This window comes from Rhopalosiphum maidis, chromosome 4, assembly GCF_003676215.2.
Source record: "Rhopalosiphum maidis isolate BTI-1 chromosome 4, ASM367621v3, whole genome shotgun sequence".
Classification (NCBI taxonomy): Eukaryota; Metazoa; Arthropoda; class Insecta; order Hemiptera; family Aphididae; genus Rhopalosiphum; species Rhopalosiphum maidis.
This window is the reverse complement of record NC_040880.1, coordinates 33,010,651-33,034,774: the sequence shown is the minus strand read 5'-3', so window position 1 is coordinate 33,034,774 and position 24,124 is coordinate 33,010,651. Positions and strand designations below refer to the sequence as shown.

Sequence of the window (24,124 nt, the reverse complement as noted above, 5' to 3'; positions counted from 1 at the left end):
ATTATTTTTGACTACTAAAACTGCGATAAATACTTTCGTCAGTCAACACTCAGTTGTTATACAATAATTATACTAATGTAAAACCACGGCAATAGAAATAAAAAATATTATATTAAAAAAATAACAATTTAAAAAATACACGTTAGCGTTCACGATTCAAACATTTTTCAATGGTTCGGGGAGCGTGTTTCCGCTGCAGTTGAACATGTCGTAATTATTTAAGCCGACCATTTCCATGCTTTTTACCCAAAGTTTTTTCGCTAGCTCCGGGTCTTTCGCTGATGCCGATGGTTCTTTTACCTTGCAATCGCTAAAACACACAGTTTTGTAGAAATAAATATTTAAAAAAAATACATTAGTTCTAGAAACAACATACCTGTAATAAAGTCCAGTTTCCTCCCCGGCTTTTTCGTCTATTGAACAGTGCAAAGTGGTCTGAGCTCCTTGTTCTGGAGTCTTTACCCATGGAAAGAGAATAACTCGACCCAACAACCACATACCTGGGAAGTACACTTGATCTACTGTTCTGGCCAATTCGGTGTTCACGATTCCTGGATGTAGACTATATACGTGAACTCCGGTCCCTTAATAACATATGTTAAAGGTACATGATAATAATTGCATACAGCCTTTTTAACGGTAAATTAATGTTTTTTAAATTATTTTTTTACATACATAAATTTGAAGCATTAATGCATTTTGAAAAAAAAATTGTAATTTTTTCATGCTCTATATAAAAATTATATTTTATGAACGCATATAATTACCGAGAAATGATTTTAAAAGAATCGACATTTTATATGTGTATTTTGTAATCTTTATTATTGTTGTCACTTTATCAGTGACTTAAACGTGTTAGATTCTACGAATGTATATATATGTACTATGATGTATACGTTGTAGTGTTGTACGTACCTTCAAGTCTACGCGCTAGTTCTTTCGAGAAAAGCACATTAGCTAGTTTACTTTGACTGTAAGCCGCAATAGCCGAGTAATTTTTATCGGAGTTGATGTCTTCAAAATTGATCGAACCTCCTTAAAATAAAAAAATGCTGAACGTTTTTTTTTTATAGACGAGACGAACTCGATTTTTGAAACTGACTCGCATGCGCCATTGACGACACGTTAATGATGCGGCTGGGTGTCGAGTTTCGGATTCTTGGCAAAAGGAGAGACGTGAATAGAAAGTGTCCCAAGTGATTTACGCCAAATTGAGTTTCGAAACCGTCTTGGGTTTTCCCTTTAGGACAAGTCATTACGCCTGCAATAGAAAAATAATATCTGTATAGGTAACTAAGTATTACTTATTACTTGTTAGGCTAAGTAGGTACTCTAACTACACTTATACGCTATAGAGAAGAGCTGTACAATTGGCTAATTCCACTACGTATCCCTCTTTAAAAAGGTAATTTTAAATAAAAATCGTCATAATTAGGATAATTTAGGTTTCATTATTGGCATATGTAAATACAATAAATAAAAATAAATAATAATGAAATTATGAAAACTATTAACAATGTTTATACTGATAGGAGCAAGTGTATATGAACGACTACATGGCTAATCCCTTAACCTAAGCTTGCATTGAGGCCCCGTAATTGCACAAGAAGCAGATTTGAATAGGCGTGTACTAGGTACTGACCGGCGTTATTCACCAGCACGTGAATTTGTTTTTCATTTTGTAAAATTCTTTTTGCGCAACGTTTGATCGACACGAAAGACGCTAAATCCAATTCCTCCACAACCAGTTGTCCTAGGCCGTCGCCTTTTACTTCAGCCATGATATCCGATACGGCCTGTTCTGCTTTTCCGACGTTCCGGCATGCCAATATGACCTTTGCACCTGCAATTTTGTATATAGTGATAGATATAATAGGTAATTCATTCGAAACTTGTACTAATTACATTCAAATCATTCGACATTCGCGATGAAAAAAAAATGTGTTATCAGATTTTAATAAGACTTAAACTTACCTACGCGATTATCAACTATATCTGATTGTATTGTATTATTTGTTATTAAGATTTGTTGATCATACAGTGTCTAGGTACTTAATGCTTTTATGAAAAAATATGTATTTTAATTATTTATAATGTATATTATAATTTATTATACTATTGTTCGATTTGTTCGCGTTATAGCTGTTTATGTTTATTATTAGGTATCTATATATGGCTATATTATTGTTCTATTTGTTCTGTACGGCGTAGTTCCAAATTAAGTCTCGGATTGTTTCGCAGGGTATGACTGTATTGTTTCACAATTACAATAAATTATTACTTAAATATTATAATTTATAATATGGCCTTATAAAAAATTGGTTAGAACATACAATTTTGAATTATTGTAATTAACACACAAATACAAATTAAGTATAAGTTTCTAGTAAAAATGTTAATACTTTTACTCAAAATATTATATTACTTATAGACATATTTGTAATTGATCTATTTATAATATTTAATATCAATGTAAATGTTGTTAATCATTTATTATAACTATTAGTCACATTTATCTAGGACTTGGTTTTTTTTGTATATTTTAATTTAATATAATATAAACAAAAATAAACCCAGAAATTAATTTCATAAAACAATCACAGTAAAAATGAATTAAAATTACGATGTTGAGTATGGGACTTAATTCGGATACCATTTAATATAAAATATTTTGTTTCTTCTATTTCATACCTACCTAAATGCTTTTATTTAATGTTATACAATTTTAGATTATTACTAATATACAATATGCTACTCGATTTATTTAATAAAATTTAAAGTAAAATGTTAGTTAACCGATTTAAATACGTACCTCTCGAATAATCCGGCCCTTCTCCGGCTAAATATAAATGATTTCGACATTGTTTAGGTAAAAAATGATAAAGCTCGTTAAAGGGGTTGATGTTACCAACGGTTATCGATATTGAATATTTTATAGATTTATAGATATAAATTTTAAATTTTGGACATCGTTGATATTTGGAAAATATTACAGTGATGGGGGTATTACCCGTGGATGGCAGATTTTAGAATGTAGCGTACAATATACATTAACACGTATTATCTATATTTCGTAAATATTAAATGTTTTATATGCACCTAAATGTGTGTTCAATAGTCAATTCAACTAGAAGAAACGCAATCGGACTATAGCATTTCATTTTTTACAGTTTTCTGTTAAAATAATAATTAATGTTGTAATAAAAAAAAATGGTGGAAATCGCTTTGCTGTACATAAGTGTTAAGCGTGTACTTTATCGTTTAGTAAGTAACTGTGATGGGTATGTTAGAACTTCAATTTGAATCCAATAATAAACCATTGTACAAGAAAATATTCCTGATTTATGTTTTACGAGTTGTATTAATATAGTTTATAGTCTATAACAAAAATGAAGTACATAAATTGAAAAACGATAAAAAATTTCAAATGTCTATAGAGTATAGGTAACTGCATAAAGTATGTTGAAAATAATATTATTTCAAGAAAATTATAATATAAATATATGGTAAAAAATTCAAGTATAAAATAATTAATTTTTAATAAAAAAAAAAATCATAAATATTTTGGTTTTCTCTTACTTTTTTGTTTTCCTGGTTATTTTAAATAGTACGGGGTATTTTTTTCTTTTGACCTCACGAAATATTGATTAGATCCAATTTGTTTCCAGGGATCATGTTCTAAATTAAAATTGAAACATTTTTACGGGTTCCAAAAGGTAAAATATATAAGGTATAATGTATGTGTCACGTGTACATTCAAGTAAAGCCATCTTCCTCAATATTATCGCTTTGGATCTGTCTTGTTATAGGTATTTTAGAGTAGAATCTGAGTAGTTAATTTACCTTGGGAAATTCCTATACCTACTACACGAATCGGGTCGTTGACCGGTTGAACTGATGTAAATACAATATTCTAAGTTATATTTTAGAAGCTTATGAAATGCGTCTAAACGTTTTGATTCAAAACTAATAACTAAGAGTTAAGGGTAGTGTTTTAAGATCACAGGTTAAAGGTGTAGCAGAGTACATGCATTTGCAAGTAGAATGAATAATTTGAAATTGTTATAGGTTAAAGGTTAAACTAGTTAAAGTAAATCATTTATACAAATAAGATTTTAAAATTTAAAATTGTAAAATTGCTGTTGTTTGTTTTTAACTCGCTAGTGAAACTCAACTAATTTTGTTAATTGCATCTACTCGCTATACGCTCTTATGTACTTTTTAGTTTTTACCTTATCTAACCCGGTGAGCATTAAGTTATAGTACACGACGATTCAGTAACTGTTAAACATTTAAAAAGGTATTCTGAAAGTATGACCAATATCTAATGGTAATGGTATAATTGAAGTATTCGCGTTCCACCACAATTTGCATGGCTCTATGAAAATTTTTGCCAGCTTTAAACCTAAGCCTAACCTACGACATGTATCTAAGCTGCACTACCTTTTCATAATATATGGGTACTAGTATAATATTGTTATCTTATAAGTTATAGGTAAGAATAAATTATAAAAAAACTCACCGAGTGTGTAAAACTGCTTGGCTGTGACTTTGCCGATGCCCGTGTTCGCACCTGTAATGATGGTGGTCTTGCCGTCCAGCCTGACTGAGCTGGTACATTTGCCGCTAAACATTTTTATGTCGTGAACCCCGCGACTGACAATAAACTATCTAGTATAGAAAATAGAATTAGATAATAACAATATTATGAACAGTTAAATCGTAAATATATTATAATTATTATACACGCACGTGTAGGTGCGTAAACATCTGTAAGAACACTGCATAACTATATTAAACTACGCGTTTACGCGTGCCCTTCGTCGAAATAGTCAACAGCTGACTCAATAGTAGTAATAATAATAAAGCAGATAAATGTAATGATAATAGCAATATGTCACATCTGTCATCGCTTATATTTAATCAAATATAATACATTATTAAATAACACAATACATTATTATAGTATATACCCAGGACCTACCTGTACTCTGTAGGTACAACCAATACTAAAAAGAGTACATATCAAAATATTTTACAACTAAATTAAAATATTATATTATGTAAAACAGTTTTTATAGTTTTATAAATATATTTAGTCGCAACATATTTTTAAACAAAAATGTTGTTGTTTTTTTTTGTCCTAAATGAAGAAAAATACATGAACTTTAAGCCACCACGCTTGACGATACGCCGACAAGAGAGTATAATAGTTACGGTCTTACGGATATAGATAATGCCATTTAGAGGAATTAATTGTTTAATAAAAACTCTGTGGGTCGCATCATGAACGACGTTTGATTACATACGACCATAGACGGCATAGACCTTCTAAATTTCTAATATAAGGTCTATACTCTATGCATACAACACTATGTCACACCCGTGGATGTATCCGTGATCCGTCTTAAAAACGAACAATAATGTGAATTTGCGTCCGGAAGTACCAATTTTGTGTGGTTAGCTTTAAGAGAACGGCCATTACACACCCATAAATAGTTTAATTATCATTTAATAATCACGCAACAACTAACAATGGTACTGACATTAAACTAATGTATAATAAATTGTAAGTTACTTTGAACTAGTATTTCAATAAATTTATGCCGGGTTGCACGAAGAATTGATTAATTTAATAGCCCAATAGAATTTAATGATCCATTCATCGGCTACTGAATCATGTTTGAGGAGCCATTAGCTCACTATTTATTCATTAAATGTTTAGTGATTGTCCACGCAACCCATAAGATTTTATAGTTATCTATATTCATTAAAATTGCCTATATTATACCCCTGAAAAACCGGGTATATGTACGTCCTATGGGTTATTAAGCGTGATTATCACGAGATTATAATGTTGAAAAATCGTGAGTGAATGAGAATCACTCGAAGTAGCTATTAAGTAATAAAGGAAAATATAGTCTGTGTCGAACTTTTTATTTATTCGATTTTTTCCAAGTCCTTTTTCACGGTAAATGGTTTAAACAATTTTTAGGTATATCCTCTTAATATCTGAATGAACTGATTTAATATCAAAAAATAACATTTTATATACACTTTTAAGTCAAAAATTAGCTGTAGATTGGTAGATTAATAAAGTTTAATAGCACTCAGATGCGTGTTTTTTACGCCGTACCGCTGTCCACTACCTATAGGTTTTATTAACCCGACTGGAAACATATAATTTTGTTGTTTGTGATAGCTCTTGGTTGGCGAATTAGAAACGATACTATTAATAAATGTGATTATACTGTACTATTGCTGTGTTATTTCGAATTTCAAAAAGTGACCGAAATGTCTGCAATCACACGTATTGCTACCATTCCACAATTAAAGATTATGTATAAATAGAAGAATTTTAATAAAAATAATTCGTTCATTTATGCCAACATATAAGCGTGTGTACAGGACAGCCAGAGTATAGCCTGTCGACTACTTTAAAAACTTATATAAAAAAAAAGTTAATTTAAAAAATTATACCATCTGAGCAAAAAAAAAATGTAATTGAAAAATTATAGATATCTATATATTTTATTTAAATATCGAATCCAATGTATAGAATGATTTTCTAAGTATGCTTATCCTTTTTTTTTTTTACAAAAATGCAGTTATTCAAAATCTATCTTTTTTAAATTTTAAATTATCATATTTTTAAATGATTGAGATTTTTCTTTCTATTCAAGAATTATCCCGCGAAGGGTGGAGATACAAACTTTTATTTTTCAAATTTGTCCTTTAAAAGAGGTCGCTGTCAGTATAAAAGAAACTTGAGGGCAATTGACGATCAACGGTCACTATAGCTCAGAAGGTGAGCCAAATATTAACGACAATCCAACATTTTTTTATTTCATCGCTCTATCCAGTCTCGCTGGTTATTATTCAAGACAGCCGCGTCTGTAGTAGATAATTTAAATTTGTTAATTTTATTATCATTATTCGCATGGGAGCAGCTTAAATTGTTTTTAAAATTGAAAAAGCCATGATCCCAACTCCCACTAGAAAGGTCTAATCAAATCGTTCGTATAATGTTGTGTAATACGACTACATCTCAACCAAACAAGTATTTTTATAGGTACGTATAATATTTGATAGTCTCACTTTTGGTTCAATGAAACTCGTCTCTCCGAGGATTTGATATTTATGTATCATTATTCATTAATGTGAACTCACATGTTCCTCATCGTACTAAGAGAGTCTAAATTCTAGTACAAAACTGTTATTTACAATTCATTTTGGGCGTACCTATAAAGACATTTCGTGAGTTAAAATGATAATTATAATTTTCTGTATTGTATTATGTTTTGTTATTCAGGCTAATAAAGCTATTCTTTATCAATGTTAAATTAAATAAAAGCTAAATTATATTATCTAAGTGACAAAGTGTTTATTTACTAAAACAATACTCAATTAAAATTAACGATTCAAGGAAGGTTTGGATAGTAAATTGAAACAGCAACAGAGTTTAGAATGGTTTATCCGATATTAATAATATTAAAACCATAACCACATACTATTTTCGTTTATTTCTATTTGCAAAGGACTAGGTTATAGATAAGTTACTTAGTACTATCCGCCGTAGAAGGATTGTCCATTTCGGTTTTAGTTATCTCCGAGGGCTGACAGGCTGAGTGATACAACTAGCAGTGGCGCCGATCTATATTTCATGTTATGCGGAAAAATGCTGGTGTTAGACCCACTTACTAAAAAAATGTTTAGTTAGTTACGTTCGAACAGTACTTTATTTATTTACTAGTTGTCAACTAGTATAATTATTATAAATCTTAGTAGTTGCGGCACTGTGGTTTTGAGTAACCAGTAACCACTGAGAGAACAAAAAATCGAACTGGACGAGCGGGGTCAACGCATCGAATAGGTTATTTTAATACTTTTACAATAATTATTAATTTCAGTAAACCATATTTTTGTAAGAAATATATACAAGTAATAAATTAATTATATTAGGCCGCTAGGCCGGTTAGCGTGATGAACGTATTTATGTTTAATATTCATACAGATACCAATAATTAAATAGATAACTACTTAAAAGAATAAACGAAGAAGACGACGACGATGATTAATTATTTGTTTATTGTAAAATAATTATATTATCTATGGGCCGAAGGCCAGATATGTGCTTCAAGGCATACATGTTAAAATTATTTTGTTTTCAAAATAAACGATTGCGGTGGCAGGGAAAGCCACTTGAAGAATCTGTCAAAACAAATAAGGATAACTGACAACTGTATTGTAAACCAACAGTCGAAAACTAGTCGAAAGCACTAGGATCGTCAAAATATGTCAATTAGATTGTGTAATTAATTTATTATAAAGTTTTGACAAGAATATTTTTTAGTCATTTTTAATTTTCCAGATTTCAATAAAAATTAATTGATGACCTCTGTTGTAAGCTATATATTATGAACTTGTTTACAAACATAACTCCATCTGTTATTGAAGTAATATAAAATATAATTATAATATGTTCGATAAAAAAAAATTCCTTTATTATAAAAATAAAAATAGATTAAAAGTTATGTTTAAAAAAAAATAAAACAAAACCATTTATATTATTAATAAAAAACGAGCAAAATTTTCCGTTCAAACGTCTTTTAAAGGTTCGGGGAGCGTGTCTCCACTGCAGTTGAACATGTCATAATCCTTTAAGCCGACCATTTCTATACTAGTTTCCCAAAGTTTCTTCGCTAACTCCGGGTCTCTGGCTGACGCTGACGGTTCTTTTACCTTACAATCGCTACAAAACACACAGATTAGGTAGTATATATTCATAAATGTCCATTATATAAATACAGAGATTTAAATGCCATTAAAATTCAGCACTTAGTAATAAGTAATAAGTAATAACTTCTATCAAATACCTGTAATACAGTCCGGTCTCTGCTCCAGATTTTTCGTCTATCGAACAGTATAAAGTGGTCTGAGCTCCTTGCTTCGGATTCTTGACCCACGGATAAAGGAAGATACGACCCAAGAACCACATACCCGGAAAGTATACTTGGTCGAGTGTTCTGGTTAATTCGGTGCGTACAATACCGGGATGCAAGCTGTACACATGAACTCCGGTCCCTGAATAAATTTATTTACCATCGTCACATCACGTATTATATTGTATTCGTATATGCTATATAGCAATCACTCAACCACTGTAGTAGGACATAATAATACGTGGTAAGAGATTTCATAAGTTTAATATATAATTACCTTCAAGTTTTCGCGATAGTTCTTTCGAAAACAACACGTTAGCCAGTTTACTTTGGCTGTAAGCAATAGCGGGTGAATAATTTGAGTCGTGGTTGATGTCCTTGAAATTAATTGAACCGACTAGAAAAAAAAAAATTAGTTTTTTTAGAGAAATTTTTTGCACGTTTTTACGAATATATTATTATTTTATATATGAGATATTGCAATTATTTTGTTATGAATTTAAAATTGTATTCTACTTTGGAAGATATTCTCGGAGATAATGGATGCTAACCCGTCACATCTGAGATACAAAAATATGTTATTTTTTAAAGCGACATTTATTTAAGCTGAATATAATTTTTGATTTTTCGTTGAACTATTCATAAGTTTGTTTATTGCCATCGTTTGCATGTTTTATATAAGTATTATTTTTCATTGCACAGCAATAAGCAATATATAAGTATGTTAAAAAGAAAAATAAATGTTTAAAACATTGATAAGAGTGTGGTTATGTGAATTTGTTTGATTTTTTTAAATTTTAACTGAATTGAAACAATATAAAGATAGACACATTGACATTTGACACCTCTGCCTTTAAAATTATCGTAAGTCATATCCTATGAATTTTTTAAGATTATTATGCGATATTTTATCTACTTCAACTGTACTTACATATATGTGCCAGAGACGACACGATTACAATGCGAGCTGGTGCTGAACTTCGGATTCTTGGTAACAGAAGCAATGTGAATAGTAAGTGTCCCAAATGATTAATGCCAAACTGAAGTTCGAAACCATCTTCGGTTTTACCCTTAGGGCACGTCATGACGCCTATAATATTCGTTTAAGTTACATTTCATCGTAAGTCCTACAACTTATATATAAAAGTATTAAACTCTCAAACACGTATCGTGCATCGAACTGACCGGCATTGTTCACTAGCAGGTGAATTTGTTTTTCTTTTTGTAAAATACTTTTAGTACAGCGTTTAATTGAAGCGAATGATGCCAAATCCAATTCCTCTATGATCAATTGCCCGAGACCGTCGCCCTGTACTTCAGCTACAATTTCCGTCACGGCCTGTTCCGCTTTTTTAACGTCCCGGCACGCCAATATGACCTTTGCACCTGAAACCATCATTTTAGATATTTTATAATATAATATTTACTTATAAATTAAACTTTATATAATTATAATTATTTTATTTTAAATTATTGTCATATTATATACAACTTTTCATTTTAATATTATGGTAGTAAGTATCTACATTTTTACCTATTCATGTAATTCTTTTGTCCTTTGTGTATACGTTTAATGTATTAATATATATTAACAAATTATATGATTTTTCTATCATAAGTAATTTTTCCGGTCAACATTTTTTTATAAGAGAAAAAATTAAATCGTTTAATATGTACAGCATATTTTTTGGTTGCAAATTGTACCTTTAACGGCTTTAAGTATACATTATTGAATATTAAAAATCAGCAAACGTTGTATTTTATAGTATATATTGGTGTACTTTGTAATTTAGTAAGTCATAGTAGTCTGTCATTTGTACATTAAATTTGAATTAATTTAATTTATTTATTTACAATTCTGAGTGAAGACGTTCTGTTAGCTTATACTATACTAAGTAATTTTATGACATATATATTTGCTATTAAAAGGAGTTTATTTAACTATTAATAATGTAATTAGAAGATGGAAAACATTTAAACATGTTATTATATTATGTATATAACATAATAATAGCGTATTAGCGTAAAAGTTCAAGTCTCCGCGAATAATACTTATGAACTATAACAAAATAATTAAAACTGTTATTTTTCGTTTAATCGTTTAAATTAATAATTTAATCCAAATTTAAACTTAAAATGTGTACAAAAAAAATTGTATTTTTAACTTGTTTTTTTACATTTTTTTTCAAAAAGTGTTCTTATACTGAATTGTTAAGCTTTTTGGCCGAAGGAAAATGCTTTATCGACCGTTATCCGGATAATGTTCACATTCCATTATTCGACAACTTTGGACATGAGTCGTGGAAAAAAACTTCTATGAAGGCATGAAGTGATAAATGTTTATATTACCCAGTTTATTACAGTTATAGTAATTTTAGCTACTCTTATGGTTAATATAAATAATATAACCATAATACAAAAAAATTAATAACTTCACAGTATAATAATTCGATTCTTATGGAAACAATAAATGTATTGAATTTTAATGATGAAAGTCTAATATGTTTCTTTTTGCGCAAAGATACTTTTTCTAGAAAAAATTGTTCTAATCATGAAATTAAAGAGAGGTGGTATAGTTAATTTGATTTATTTTGTACTTTGGGAGATCAAAATTCAAAATTATTTTTTAAAATAAAACGCATTTTTACAAAATTGACTTTGATTTGTTGTTGTAGCTTAAAAATGAATAATAGGGATTTAAAATTTCCAAAAAATATTTATGAATACATTTTCAATGCTTAATGCAGTTTTATAAATATTTTAATTCTTTTTCAACTATTTATAGACATTTTATTTTTTATTAAGCTGATATATAATAACATTTTAGTTTGTAAGTAAATACATTTGAAAATTTAGTATAAGATTCCTCATAAGTTTTCATTACATTAATTAAATGAAAAGTTAAGCATAATATCACATTAATATTGTGTAAGGGTTTGAATTTAAAATTCTAATGAAATTCGTAGAAATCACGATTAATTTTGTTGACATACGTATAAGGCGATTAACTGCTCAAAATCGTTTTTCGTCTAATACCTACAATCATTTATCATTTAATCGAAAAATTACTCATCCGTCACAGTGATTTACTCAATGTTGAGGTACACCCAACACCTACTCTAAAGCAGAGCATTTACGTATTTTCCCGGTGTTTTGTTTATAGATTTGATACAGAATATTTCGAGTAACATAATACACCTGGTACCTGGACTCTGGAGCTCACAAACATTTACATTTGTTTCTAGTGAAATAACAATTTTATGACCCCGACCACATCTCAAGAGGATATATTTTTATTATATATTCAAGTTAACAACAGAACATGAACCTAGCCCTAGTTATTATATCAAAAAAAAAAAAAAAACCATACTAATATACTATTATACGCATGATTGTAAAAAATCAATGGACGTTTTTTATACGTGTTATTCTTTCGATAGTTATTACATCATCCATCGACGGCTAATGTGCACACTATATGGATAATGCGGATGTTTCCGACCGAAAGCGTTCTACCCTCCCCCTAAAATTTGAAACGCTGATTTGTGACCACGATGAGTGCCGGTCACCTTCATGTAGCTATGTATATAATCATCACATAAGTGTACCCATAGTTATAAGTCAATATAACGTTATAAGTGTGCTCACCTAGTCTATAAAATTCTCCTGCGGTTACTTTGCCGATGCCCGTGTTCGAACCGGTGACGATGGCCGTCTTGCCGTCCAGCCTGGCCTTGCTCTTGCATTTACTGCTGAACATTACGCCCAAGTCACGGTGTGCCTATACGTAGATATTATATTTTAATAAACGTCCAAACACATTTACACACAGGCAACTGCGTGACTATGATTGTTATAAGTTATATACGTTCTAAATTATATATAATATGTATGTGTGTATGTGCGCACAGAGTGTATCATAAATATGAGTCGTTTAAATGCGATTTTAGAATAAAATCATCACATTATTCCGATATGTTACTCTGTAGTGTGTACAAGATATGTGTGTGTGTGTGTGTGTGTGTGTGTGTGTACAATAGTATGCGGTTTTCTACGCGATTATTTTAATATACGCACAAAGCATGTATACGATTTAATAATATATATTATATTATTATTATTATTATTACCTAATAGTAGTAATAACGTCGCGGTGTGTGAGCGCACGACTGTTGACGACGACCGTCGATGCAGGACGTATAGCTCGGCTAGCTATTATACAGGTATCCCCGGATAACGGTCTCGACACTCGACAGCAACAGCAGCAGTAGTTCGTAGTCGCAGCCGTGTAGCAGGTACGCCGTCCACTCGGCTAATAAACTGATATAGTCAGCGGCCTCAGTTACGGTTTATTAGAACTACTACTACTGCGTACGACATCACTACGATGCAGAAAGCGGGTTGCAGGTATAACGCTGTGAGGTATGCCAACACGACCTGAACCGGGTGGACACCGTGCCGCTGCAGATACACGTCGGTTATCGTTCCGAATCGTCATTGACGCACAGTAAAATATTAATAACCATATTATTGTTATACGCGATACACCAATATGAATATGAATTAATATTGTGCGATGATAATATATCATAATGTATTACACTCACAGAACGCGCGTACGAGTGCGCGCGCGCCGCCGCATAGTTTCGTCGGTTAGGTTCTTCGCACGGACGACCGGTATTTTCTTTTTATGTATTCGTTCTCATACCTCGCCCCGAGTTTTTATTATACGCTCTGTAGTTGCACTGTCGCGTTGTTACTGCCAGAATATTATTATTTATTTTTTTATCAATATTTCGTCACACGTGTACGACCTCGCGAACGCGGTATCCTTATTATTTAACATTTAATTTTACGACAGGCGGTGTACGCGGACACCGCTGGACAGTTGTCGCCGCGGCGTTTTTCATAGCGATACATTAATACGCAATATCTACGCTATACCATTGCATGTAGTTTGTGCTCTTCACTCTGAACAGACAAAAAGCTGAAATGATTTGCGTATAATGAGCGTATAACGCTAATGTCTATGAACTCCTATCCCGCGAGTCCACTGATAATGACCTAACCTAATCTATTTATATCTACCAAGTACCAACTGTCGTGTGAGGTGACAATTTATAGTGGAAGTGGTTTTCATTCGACAAATAAATAATGCAAGAAGGATTTTTAGTGTAAATCAAGTATGGATTTTGATTTCTTGCGAAATTAATGACTATAATATTTGAAGACGTGTATCTACATCTATAAATGGATTTTAATTAATAAGTTGTATGTATAAAATAGATAAGTCAGTACGTACAATTATCGTTTACACAACATAATACAATACATAAACATCGGATACTGGTTATTGTTGTTTAAAAACACCATTATGAGAAAAACGTTATAACAACATAATATAAGACTTATTTTACATTACATTATAATTTATAGTTGATACACTTAAATACTTCCGTTGCATAATATATTCATTGTTTAATAACTGCTGAATTGCTTATGTATATTTCTTAAAATACATTGAAGATTACGTGACGTATTTTTGTCTTTTAGATCGTTTTATGATAGAATATATGGCTCGGTTGTGCTCAGAGATCAGAATTCCACAATATTTGTGTCTACCATTTTTGGGTTTAGTTCATACTTTCATGCTAAGTACAACCAAGATTTTTTTATAGTACATACGAATTGTAGCTCAGGTTTTTTACGGGCGCATAGATACTAAATAAAAATATAAAATTTTATAATATATAGTATTATAGTTCGATATCATTCTAAACAGAATTTGTCTTTCCGTTTTTATATAGGCATGACTGCATGAGTTATAAGTGATTTATTTTTAGGATTTGTTGTTGCTATTTTGTAGCATCGTTAATACAGGAAATTTAAAAATTGTGTTTTATTTTTTTAATGCGTTTTTTTTCTGATTATGTTATGTCGTTTCATATTATGGTGCAGGTAAAAACTTTTTTTAATTTTTTTTATAAATTCAAATTATTAATTTAGGGTTCTTTTAATTAACCATTGTATTTATAATGAATATTTATTTTTCTATAAAAGTCAATGGTTATTTGAAAGAGTACTTCTTAATCTTAATAAGTCTTGTACAAGTACTTGATTGCATAATATTTTTTTTTCAAAAACCATAAAGATGTTTGGATGATTAGATGTGTACTGTAGAATTTGTAAAAATGAGTTATAGTTAAATACATTTCCGTATAATACATAAAACCTAGTATACAGGCTCTTCCTTAACTTATGAGCTGATAGATTTCTTAGTTTAATGTTTAATTAAAGGGGTTAAGTATAGGCAATTTTTTGAACTTTTAAGAAAAATGAAATTTACAAAAAAATGTTAATAGTATGTTCCAATAAATAAGTTAGAAGAAATTAAACGAACGAGATCAGTAGATTACTCAATATATAACATTTCTATGACTTATATTATATTATTATTATTGACAAGCTCATAAACATGCTTTTTATATTGTTTATATTTTTTAACTGTTTATTCTATTCTATATTAATATTGCTATTAATAATTAATTTTTCTATTATAGTGACACAGTAGGTTGAACTATTTTTTGCCTAAATAAATCACATTATACATTACAATATTATTTTATAAAATATCGCTAGCTATTAATTGCTACAAACTTATGAATTACAATGTGTGAATAGGTTCATACAATAAAAAGCTTACAATTAATTTTTAAATTAATTAAAAGTTAAAGATTGAAGTATTTATAATACAGCTCCAATAATGTATGCCTAATGACTCACACAATACAATTAAAATAAACATACACATCATTGCAAAACCAATATATTGTACTAATCAATCAATTCTGAATTTAAAAATTGAGATGTATGATAAAAACAGTTAAATTAATAAAAATTTTGTAGTTAAAAAATTAATTTATTATAAAAATGTAAATTTATGCTTGGATATGTATAAAATTATAAGTATAGATAAAAAATAATTATATAAAAATAAAATATAAATTATTAAAAATTAGAAATATTTGTTCAGATGTCTTTTAAGGGTTCAGGCAACGTGTCTTCGCAGTTGAACATGTCGTAATCCTTTAAGCCCACCATCTCAATACTTTTATCCCATAGTTTTTTGGCCAACTCTGGGTCTTTGGCTAAAGCTGATGGTTCTTTTACCTTACAATCGCTAAAACGTAACAGTATAATATGTATTATTTTTAAATTCAATGATAAGTATCATACAAATCCGGGCATCATAATAATATCAAACCTGTAGTAGAGACCATTTTCTTCTCCAGCTTTTTCGTCTATCGAACAATGTAAAGTAGTCTGAGCTCCTTGTTCTGGGGTCTTTAACCACGGATAGAGAAACAAACGGGCCAGGAATCGCATTCCAGGAAAGTACACTTGGTCGATCGTCCTGCCTAATTCGGTTTGTACAATGCCGGGGTGTAGACTGTACACATGTACTCCGGTACCTACATGTAATAAGTGTCAGTATTATTATTATTACGTCTACTGTTTGCCCACGAAATCAACCAAACAAATTTGTGCGTATTTTACCTTCGAGCCTTTTAGACAGTTCTTTTGAAAATAGCACATTGGCAAGTTTACTTTGACTGTAAGATACCAAGGATGAGTAATTTGCATCGTAATTTATGTCCTCAAAATTAATCACACCTCCTACATAAAGAATAAAATATTAATAATTTAGATAATGTGTGCATCAAATTTATAAGTTATATTATATATATATATATACCTAAAGAGTACTTCATTTAACAATGAACACTCATCATCTCGAAAAGTATGTTTTCAAAAATTTTTTTTCGTTATAATGAGCATTCAATACTAAAATAATCACTTAGTATCTATATCAATATCAATATTTTTATTAGTCGTTGAAACTAACTTGTGTGAGCCATTGATGAAACGTTAACGATGCGAGCCGGCGTTGAATTTCGGATTCTTGGTAATAGTAGTGATGTGAATAGAAAGTGTCCCAAGTGATTCACGCCAAATTGTGTTTCAAAACCATCTTGGGTTTTACCCTTAGGGCACGCCATTACCCCTACAATATCGTATGTTACATTGGGCCCTTATAAATCTAATCTCACACACATACACACTGACCAGCATTGTTCACTAAGAGATGAATATTTTTTTCTTTTTGCAAAATATTTTTTGCACAGCGTTTAATCGAAGCGAAAGATGCCAAATCCAATTCCTCTACGACCAGCTGTCCGAGATTATCACCTTTTACATCGGCCACTATCTCCGTAACAGCTTGTTCCGCTTTTTTAACATCCCGGCACGCCACAATAACCTTAGCACCTGAAATAAATTTTGCATTAATCAATTTAATAATTAAAAAATATATATTTATTAAAGAATAAAGTAAATTGTCCTTTTGATAGACTTCCATTCGGATAAAGTACTCATAGTATATTTTCATATAATATAGGTTGATTGTAAATTTATAATATTATGATATTATTTGTTTTAATTGTTATATATTGGTATGGCTGAACTTGTTTAATTTATAGTACCTATGTAAAGTACTACTGTTTAATATTATATCTTAATAATAAAATATAAATGCTGTTACGTGCATTGTAGTTTATAAATTATAGTTGATTATTTTATGTGAATTTTTTTTTTTAATTTTGATCCAACCTAACCTAGTACCTTTTATCATGGGAAAATTTTGCCGTTAAAAAAATGTAACAATTAAAATCAATAGTTAATTCATGAACATTAAAAATAAACTGTTATTATATAGTTCATCGGAAGTTAAATGGTATTTTGATTTGTGTTGTATTATAATTTATATTATAATACTTACTATACATTTTACTGAACTAGTTGTTATAGATTATTTATTAATCATATACATAAACATACATATGTGATGTATATTTATATATTTAACTGATAAGTATATCTAAATAATTGTAAATTAGGCTCGTCTTCGCTATAACAAGCAGCTTCTCTTATCGAATATGATGCGGTGAACTATTGAATGTGCATTACACACCGCGCACACCCCGGTTATTGCGGGAACCAGGATATCCGTTATTATATAATGCAATTATAATGTATTTATGAATAATATATATTATAAATAAAAAAATATGTTATATTATTTGTTAATTATGTTCTACAAAGCCTTGGTCTAGAATCTAGACTCTAGATAAAACTAAAAAAAAAATATTTGAATTTCTAAAGTTATAGGAATATTAATATTATAGGTATTATAATATAATATTATTGTACATACATAATTATTTAATTGTAAACATTTCATAATACAATCATCTATTGTGTAATTTTTGTAATATATATATATATACATATTCATTTTCAATACTTACTTACCTGCATTATTATTATGTATCAATGTCGATTATTTATGAAAACTAAGAAATATCCAAAAGTTTAACTCAGTACTCACATCTACTCGTCTTATTGCTATTTCTCACTGACAGAAATTGAAAAAGTCATACCATTTGAAAACTCCCATGAATTCAACTTTTAATTATTAACTTATCTGTTTAAACAAATTGTTTGGCTTGTATTTATATTTTAAAAATTAAACATTTAATTTATTAAAGCACAATAAAGAATAAAAAATTGTACAATGGACGATTGTAAAATATATGTGTACTCGTATCTCGTATGTTTCAGTTGTAACTTTTAAACAAAATAATTATATAGCACTATAGCATAGATATGTAAAATATATTTTTGATCCTTTTTACAAGTTGCACATCAGTTTACGGCTTAAGTCATGCCAATAAACTGTGTAATACGAATTTAATTTGTTTATGACATGAAATACCTATTAAAACTTATAGGTGTAATACGTATGATGTAATGGCACTGTGTTTTATTTTAATCGTCTTCGTTGGATTTGGACCTAATAACATATTATTATACGTTATATAACTTTTAGGGTTGATAATATGGTCAGTACATATTATATAGACAAAAATCGATATTGTACGTTATAAATATTTAATGTGGTTTATTTATACCACGATATGCATATTAAAATGTATAGATACAACTGCTATAAGAGTCTTATAATAATTTATAATACTGTTTTGACAATGGCGATATGACTTATAGTGGGATATATTTTTACGAATACAACGATGGGCTAGAAAATGCGTTATTATGTTCAGTACGAATTGAGTTGTAAAAGTCTTGAACGTTCAACTATGTCAAACGCAGATCCAAGGTATTTCATTAGGAGGAGGGGGAATTTAATAAATTATGAATTATATCAAATACAAAATAAAGTATTGACATCTAACTCTAATATCTATAGTACACATTTCTTATTTCTTTACAATGTAAAGAGAAAAAGTTTCTACCGCAACCATTTAAAAAAAGTCGGTGCACTGTAGGGGACACTTAATTTAAGTAAATATAGTTCATACATGTAAAAAATAATATTATTAATTAAAAAGCATTATGTTAAATAGAAATTCCGATTATAAGTTACCTAATATAAACATTCATCAATAACAAATAAAAACAAAATTAATAGCTTTAAAAATCAATTATTATTTATCGCCATGTCTACCAATATTGATATAAGAAATAAAAGTAACGAATATTTATGTAATTTTCGTCTCGGATATTGTAGTTTTTATAATTGTTTCTCTTATTTCAGTCATCGCGATAAACAATCCACCGAATTTATCAGAAATACCATATCGGCTTTATTACTGTCCGACATTATATAATGTAATAATATTATAATATAACAATTAAGTTTTGTAAAACTGTTGTCACTGCATTTGAATCGAATTTAAATTTAAAAGAGTTGTAATGGTTTACGATCAATAGTACATTCATAATTTTTTCAGTGGAAGGGAAGAGGATGCTCTTCCGTCCATTTGTACGACATGCGCTTTTGAATGATGTATTACACTGTTATACCGTAATACCCTACGACTAATACGTATAATTTCCGAATTCCAGCGTAAATGTCAATACCTAAGATGTATTAATGTATCATGTACCTTTATTATTATACATTATTTAAATGAGTATCGTTAACGTGTTATTAAATTTCGACGGTGCGTTTTAAACGAGCAATAAATCGTCGGAAGACTTTTATCGTTTATTCGTTTCGTTATGGTGTAACATTAGATTTGAAATTAATTACACACCGCGCGCATGAATAAGTCGTCAAATAGAATATTCGATCGTACAACACAACGTTATCTCGTCCGAGAATCATGTGCTTGTGGTGACGTCGCTCGCGCGTGCACACAGGGGAGAATACAGTGCAGCGAGTCCCAAACGTCCGGTGGTCCCCGAGGAGGGCTCGTATGCGATTTTATTTCGGTAGCGAATATCACATTTGTGTTGTTAGTGACGTGTCTACGTCATATAACGTATATTATTTTATATTCCCTGTAAAACCCACCCTCGAAAAATCAATATCGTATCATGATAAATCGAGCGCGGACCACACGGAACATCATTTCGGCGTGCGGTCGATTTAACAGAACGGTACACGAACGGTAGGAGGAGCAACACAATCGCGTAACGAATTTGCAGCGATCACCGGTAATCGCGCGGGGTGCCGCTGTAAATGACACTGTGTACAGTGAAATAACACATCAGACCCGGCGTAATTGGAATTGCGATTGGCGAGATATGTGAATGTCCGAGAACGATTGCGGTAAAGAGTACTGCCGGTGGGGCAACTGGTGGCGGTGAAGGCGTCGCGGTCTACTGTACCTATAAATGATAACGCGATAGCGTCTGAACGACTGTTATCGGCACAACATGTAATAACAACTATTCATACCGATTCTGTAGAATTCTTTGGCCGTGACTTTGCCGATTCCCGTGTTCGAACCGGTGACGATGGCGGTCTTGCCGTCCAGTCTGGCCGCACTCGTGCATTTGCCGCTGAACATTTCGACTGGGCGCGAGTGTGATGGTGTATACGTTACAATAAAATTGTTATGATATGGTACGTATAGCGATATTTACCGTGTACGACGAGCGTCCGAATGCAGTGCAGCTGCGAAACACGGCAATATAATATGTCTTATATATTATTTTTAATGCGACGATCGAACCCGCACGATATGTGTGACGAAGCCGAGTTCGTCGATCTATTCCTGTCGGGTACCTGACTATAGCAACACTGCCGGCGACTACTCTTACCGCGGACAACCGCGGCGATCGTTCGATACGCGCGTTCACGTCGGCCGGGCCCCGTCGATCGCCGCGAGTGCGTGCGCGAGTTCGGCCAGGTGCATCAAAGTGTATCGTCCACACGACGACGCCTCCGCCAAGGTTATCCGGTGCCCCCCCACGCCCGGCGGATAGGTGTGTCGTCTTTTTATCATGTTACTGCGCCATCATTATACCGCGTGCATGGTGCATCTGCGATTGTTTCGATTTCTTAAAAAATATACACATTTATCATACTGTTATTGTAGTAATAATGAAATAATAATAATGATTATGACATAATTATATCACAGCAGCAGCACCGCCAGCAGGAGATATCATATAATAATAATTACAGGTCGAACATGAGTACCTACGTTTTTTACGGTCAACGAAGCAACTGAACACCATAATATTATGGTCGGTACACAATACGTATACCGACCATTTCCTTGGCTATACAATAATGTCGATACGCATCGCGCTCACAAGACGGTAGCGGAATAACGTCTACGGGTGCAGTTAAGTCCACATACCTCCCTCTGCATAGTCGTAGTATGTTATTGTACTGCTGTAGTACACGCTCGACAGACGATTTTCCGGTGTGAATCGTGCGAAGAAAAAGCACCCCACCTGTACAACACGGCGCCACGGTTGTGCCACGTCGACGTCGACGGCGATGGAGTCCTATTTTGGGAACCAATTTCCTATACACTATACGTGTATTAGTCATATTATTATATAGTCATTATAATTATTATACTCGTGCATTGTATTGTCCCGGCCATTTCGTCGCGTGTCGCTTATAATATTATTTTGATTATTGTATTTTGTACTGTATTACGAGTAGGCAAAGTATGCGTGTAGGTAGACACTAAACACGATCTACGAATACAAGTGAATACAGCAAAGACCGTGTAAAAGAGAAAAAATAATAACCCGACACGTCACCACATTTGTCCGAGTATAAAGGTCTGGATTGTGTATACAGGTTAATGCTTGACCGTCTGTACCTCGACATAGAATTAAGTCAATTGAAATATGTATTAACGTGCGCGTTATAAACATGTACCTATGAAACTGGAGATTAATGGTAATTTGCGTACCTGGAGCTCAGGTGATAAAAAAATAAAATAAACGAAGTCCACAGTAAAATTCGTGCGAAACACACTGCTATATATCAGATATCCAAAGGCGGAGGGATGAGGGATCACGCATAAATATCCACTAGCGTATACCTAGAGCTCGGTGCGCTCTACAATAAATTTACCAATAAAATAATTTCAACCGAAAAACTACATTCTTTCTTAAAAACCAATTAAAATTATTATTAATATTTAAAGTAATATTTATTATTTAGCATATAATTATAACACAATACAATCGCTGCTTTAAAATAATATTTGCTTTCTATAGTTTGAAAATGTTTAAAATGATTTTATCGGTAGACTATATTCTAAAGAACGTGAAAATTTCTACTTGGCTCTGTTTAGAATAAAATATTATTTTTAATATGATATGCCCTCGTAAACCTCTTTTCCAGATCACCACCTATGCAACGTCATATCGACCAGGCTATCATCGTGTAGCTGTTTATCTTTGGGAATTTTTGTGAAGATTGTCTCAGGCACGTTAATTTGAAATAATAATATTTCCTACCCGAGAAGTGGTGTATTTTATACGATTTTGCAGAAGTTTCCAACATTTTCTTTTATGACCTGGTAAAATTTGAATAATTCCTGAATATTCCAGATGAACTAAAAATTTAGTTTAAAAATATACTTCAAAACATGTCGTCGAATCTAACAAAATTAGTTTCACTTTTGCAGTTTGGATACAAATATTGGGCTATTTTTTTTAAGTTAAAGGGTATAATCTGTATTTACGGTCAAATGTTTTTACTTGATTAGAGTCGTTCACTTAAAAACAAATAGAGTTCCTATTTGAATAACATATGGATTTAAATAGTGTAGGTAATACATATTATATATTATAGTAGGCTTTGAAATTATATACTCGAGTGAATTTCAGTTGACAGGTGTAACTATGTATACAGCAGTATTACTTTTTAGTAACAATATTTATGTACTTACTTAACCTACTATCAGAGATTAAAAATGTGTAGTACAAAATTCTAAGTGTGAAATATTTTGAAATTTAAAAAATGTGTAATGGTCTAACTGTTTTTTATAGTTTCTCGATTAATCAATTTAATATGTATATCAATACATTTCGACATATTATTTTGTAAAAATATTATTTTTTTTGCATAATATAATATGTGTTAAAAAAAAAAATCAAAATCGGTCAAAGCTTGCCCGGTAAAAACGATAATTAATCGCGATATTTGGGAAAAATGTCATATTTCGGTTTTTTCCTTGATAAACCTAATTATGAATTATGACTAACCTCATTTTGGCAAAACCATAGTGACTTTTATCATAATAAGATTTTATTATGATTATTAATGACCATTATCTATATTCTATACTCTATAATGATACTAATCTATGCGTATTATAATAAATTGATCAAATTTAAAACTATAGAAAATAGATGTACAATTTATTTTTTGGACTAGAACAGAGATGAAGGACCTATTATTATTTACGATACAGTCGGTACACAATTAATTTAATTTAACACACGGATATTGTAAAAACATAAGTTAAGTATAATTTTAAATATATTACCTATTATTGACTACCTAGTTAAATGTCTAACACAAATTACGATTTATATAATATTTAGTAACTATAGTTTTGCGGACATCAATTATTTATGAAAAATGTTATATCGCATACATGTATAAAAACAACTGTATAGCTAAAAATATGTACCAATTCAACTAGTTAATAAGTAGGCGACAAGGAAGTAAGTGTACGCTGCATTAAAAGTCAAAATCTTCTCGACCCACCATTTTACAACAGCGGATTACTGTTTTACATTTTTCATTAAAATTGCCTATATAAAACCCCTTAAAA

General features: G+C 30.9%; 2 protein-coding genes across 3 annotated transcripts; both read right to left on the bottom strand.

Moving 5' to 3' along the window:
* Nucleotides 1–92: 92 nt before the first annotated feature.
* LOC113550682 (retinol dehydrogenase 12-like) lies at nt 93–4,823 on the bottom strand. 2 transcript variants are annotated; one of them, XM_026952679.1, is made up of 7 exons: nt 4,753–4,823; nt 4,523–4,671; nt 1,643–1,843; nt 1,103–1,261; nt 916–1,035; nt 377–584; nt 93–310 (listed from the first exon to the last, which is right to left on the bottom strand). In XM_026952679.1, exons 2-7 carry the CDS (start codon nt 4,632–4,634, stop codon nt 157–159), a joined length of 954 nt encoding a protein of 317 aa, XP_026808480.1. In that variant the 5' UTR covers nt 4,635–4,671; nt 4,753–4,823; the 3' UTR covers nt 93–156. The 2 variants fall into 2 exon arrangements, with proteins under 2 accessions (XP_026808480.1, XP_026808478.1); XM_026952677.1 differs by having other exon boundaries at nt 4,523–4,776.
* A 3,657-nt stretch (nt 4,824–8,480) lies between these two features.
* On the bottom strand, nt 8,481–21,197 carry LOC113555286. Its single transcript, XM_028188679.1, has 12 exons — nt 20,767–21,197; nt 17,070–17,270; nt 16,849–17,007; nt 16,500–16,619; nt 16,207–16,414; nt 15,975–16,122; nt 12,591–12,723; nt 10,128–10,328; nt 9,874–10,032; nt 9,220–9,339; nt 8,877–9,084; nt 8,481–8,752 (listed from the first exon to the last, which is right to left on the bottom strand). The coding sequence occupies exons 1-12, from the start codon at nt 20,876–20,878 to the stop codon at nt 8,599–8,601; spliced, it is 1,923 nt and encodes a 640-aa protein (XP_028044480.1). The 5' UTR covers nt 20,879–21,197; the 3' UTR covers nt 8,481–8,598.
* Nucleotides 21,198–24,124: the final 2,927 nt, after the last annotated feature.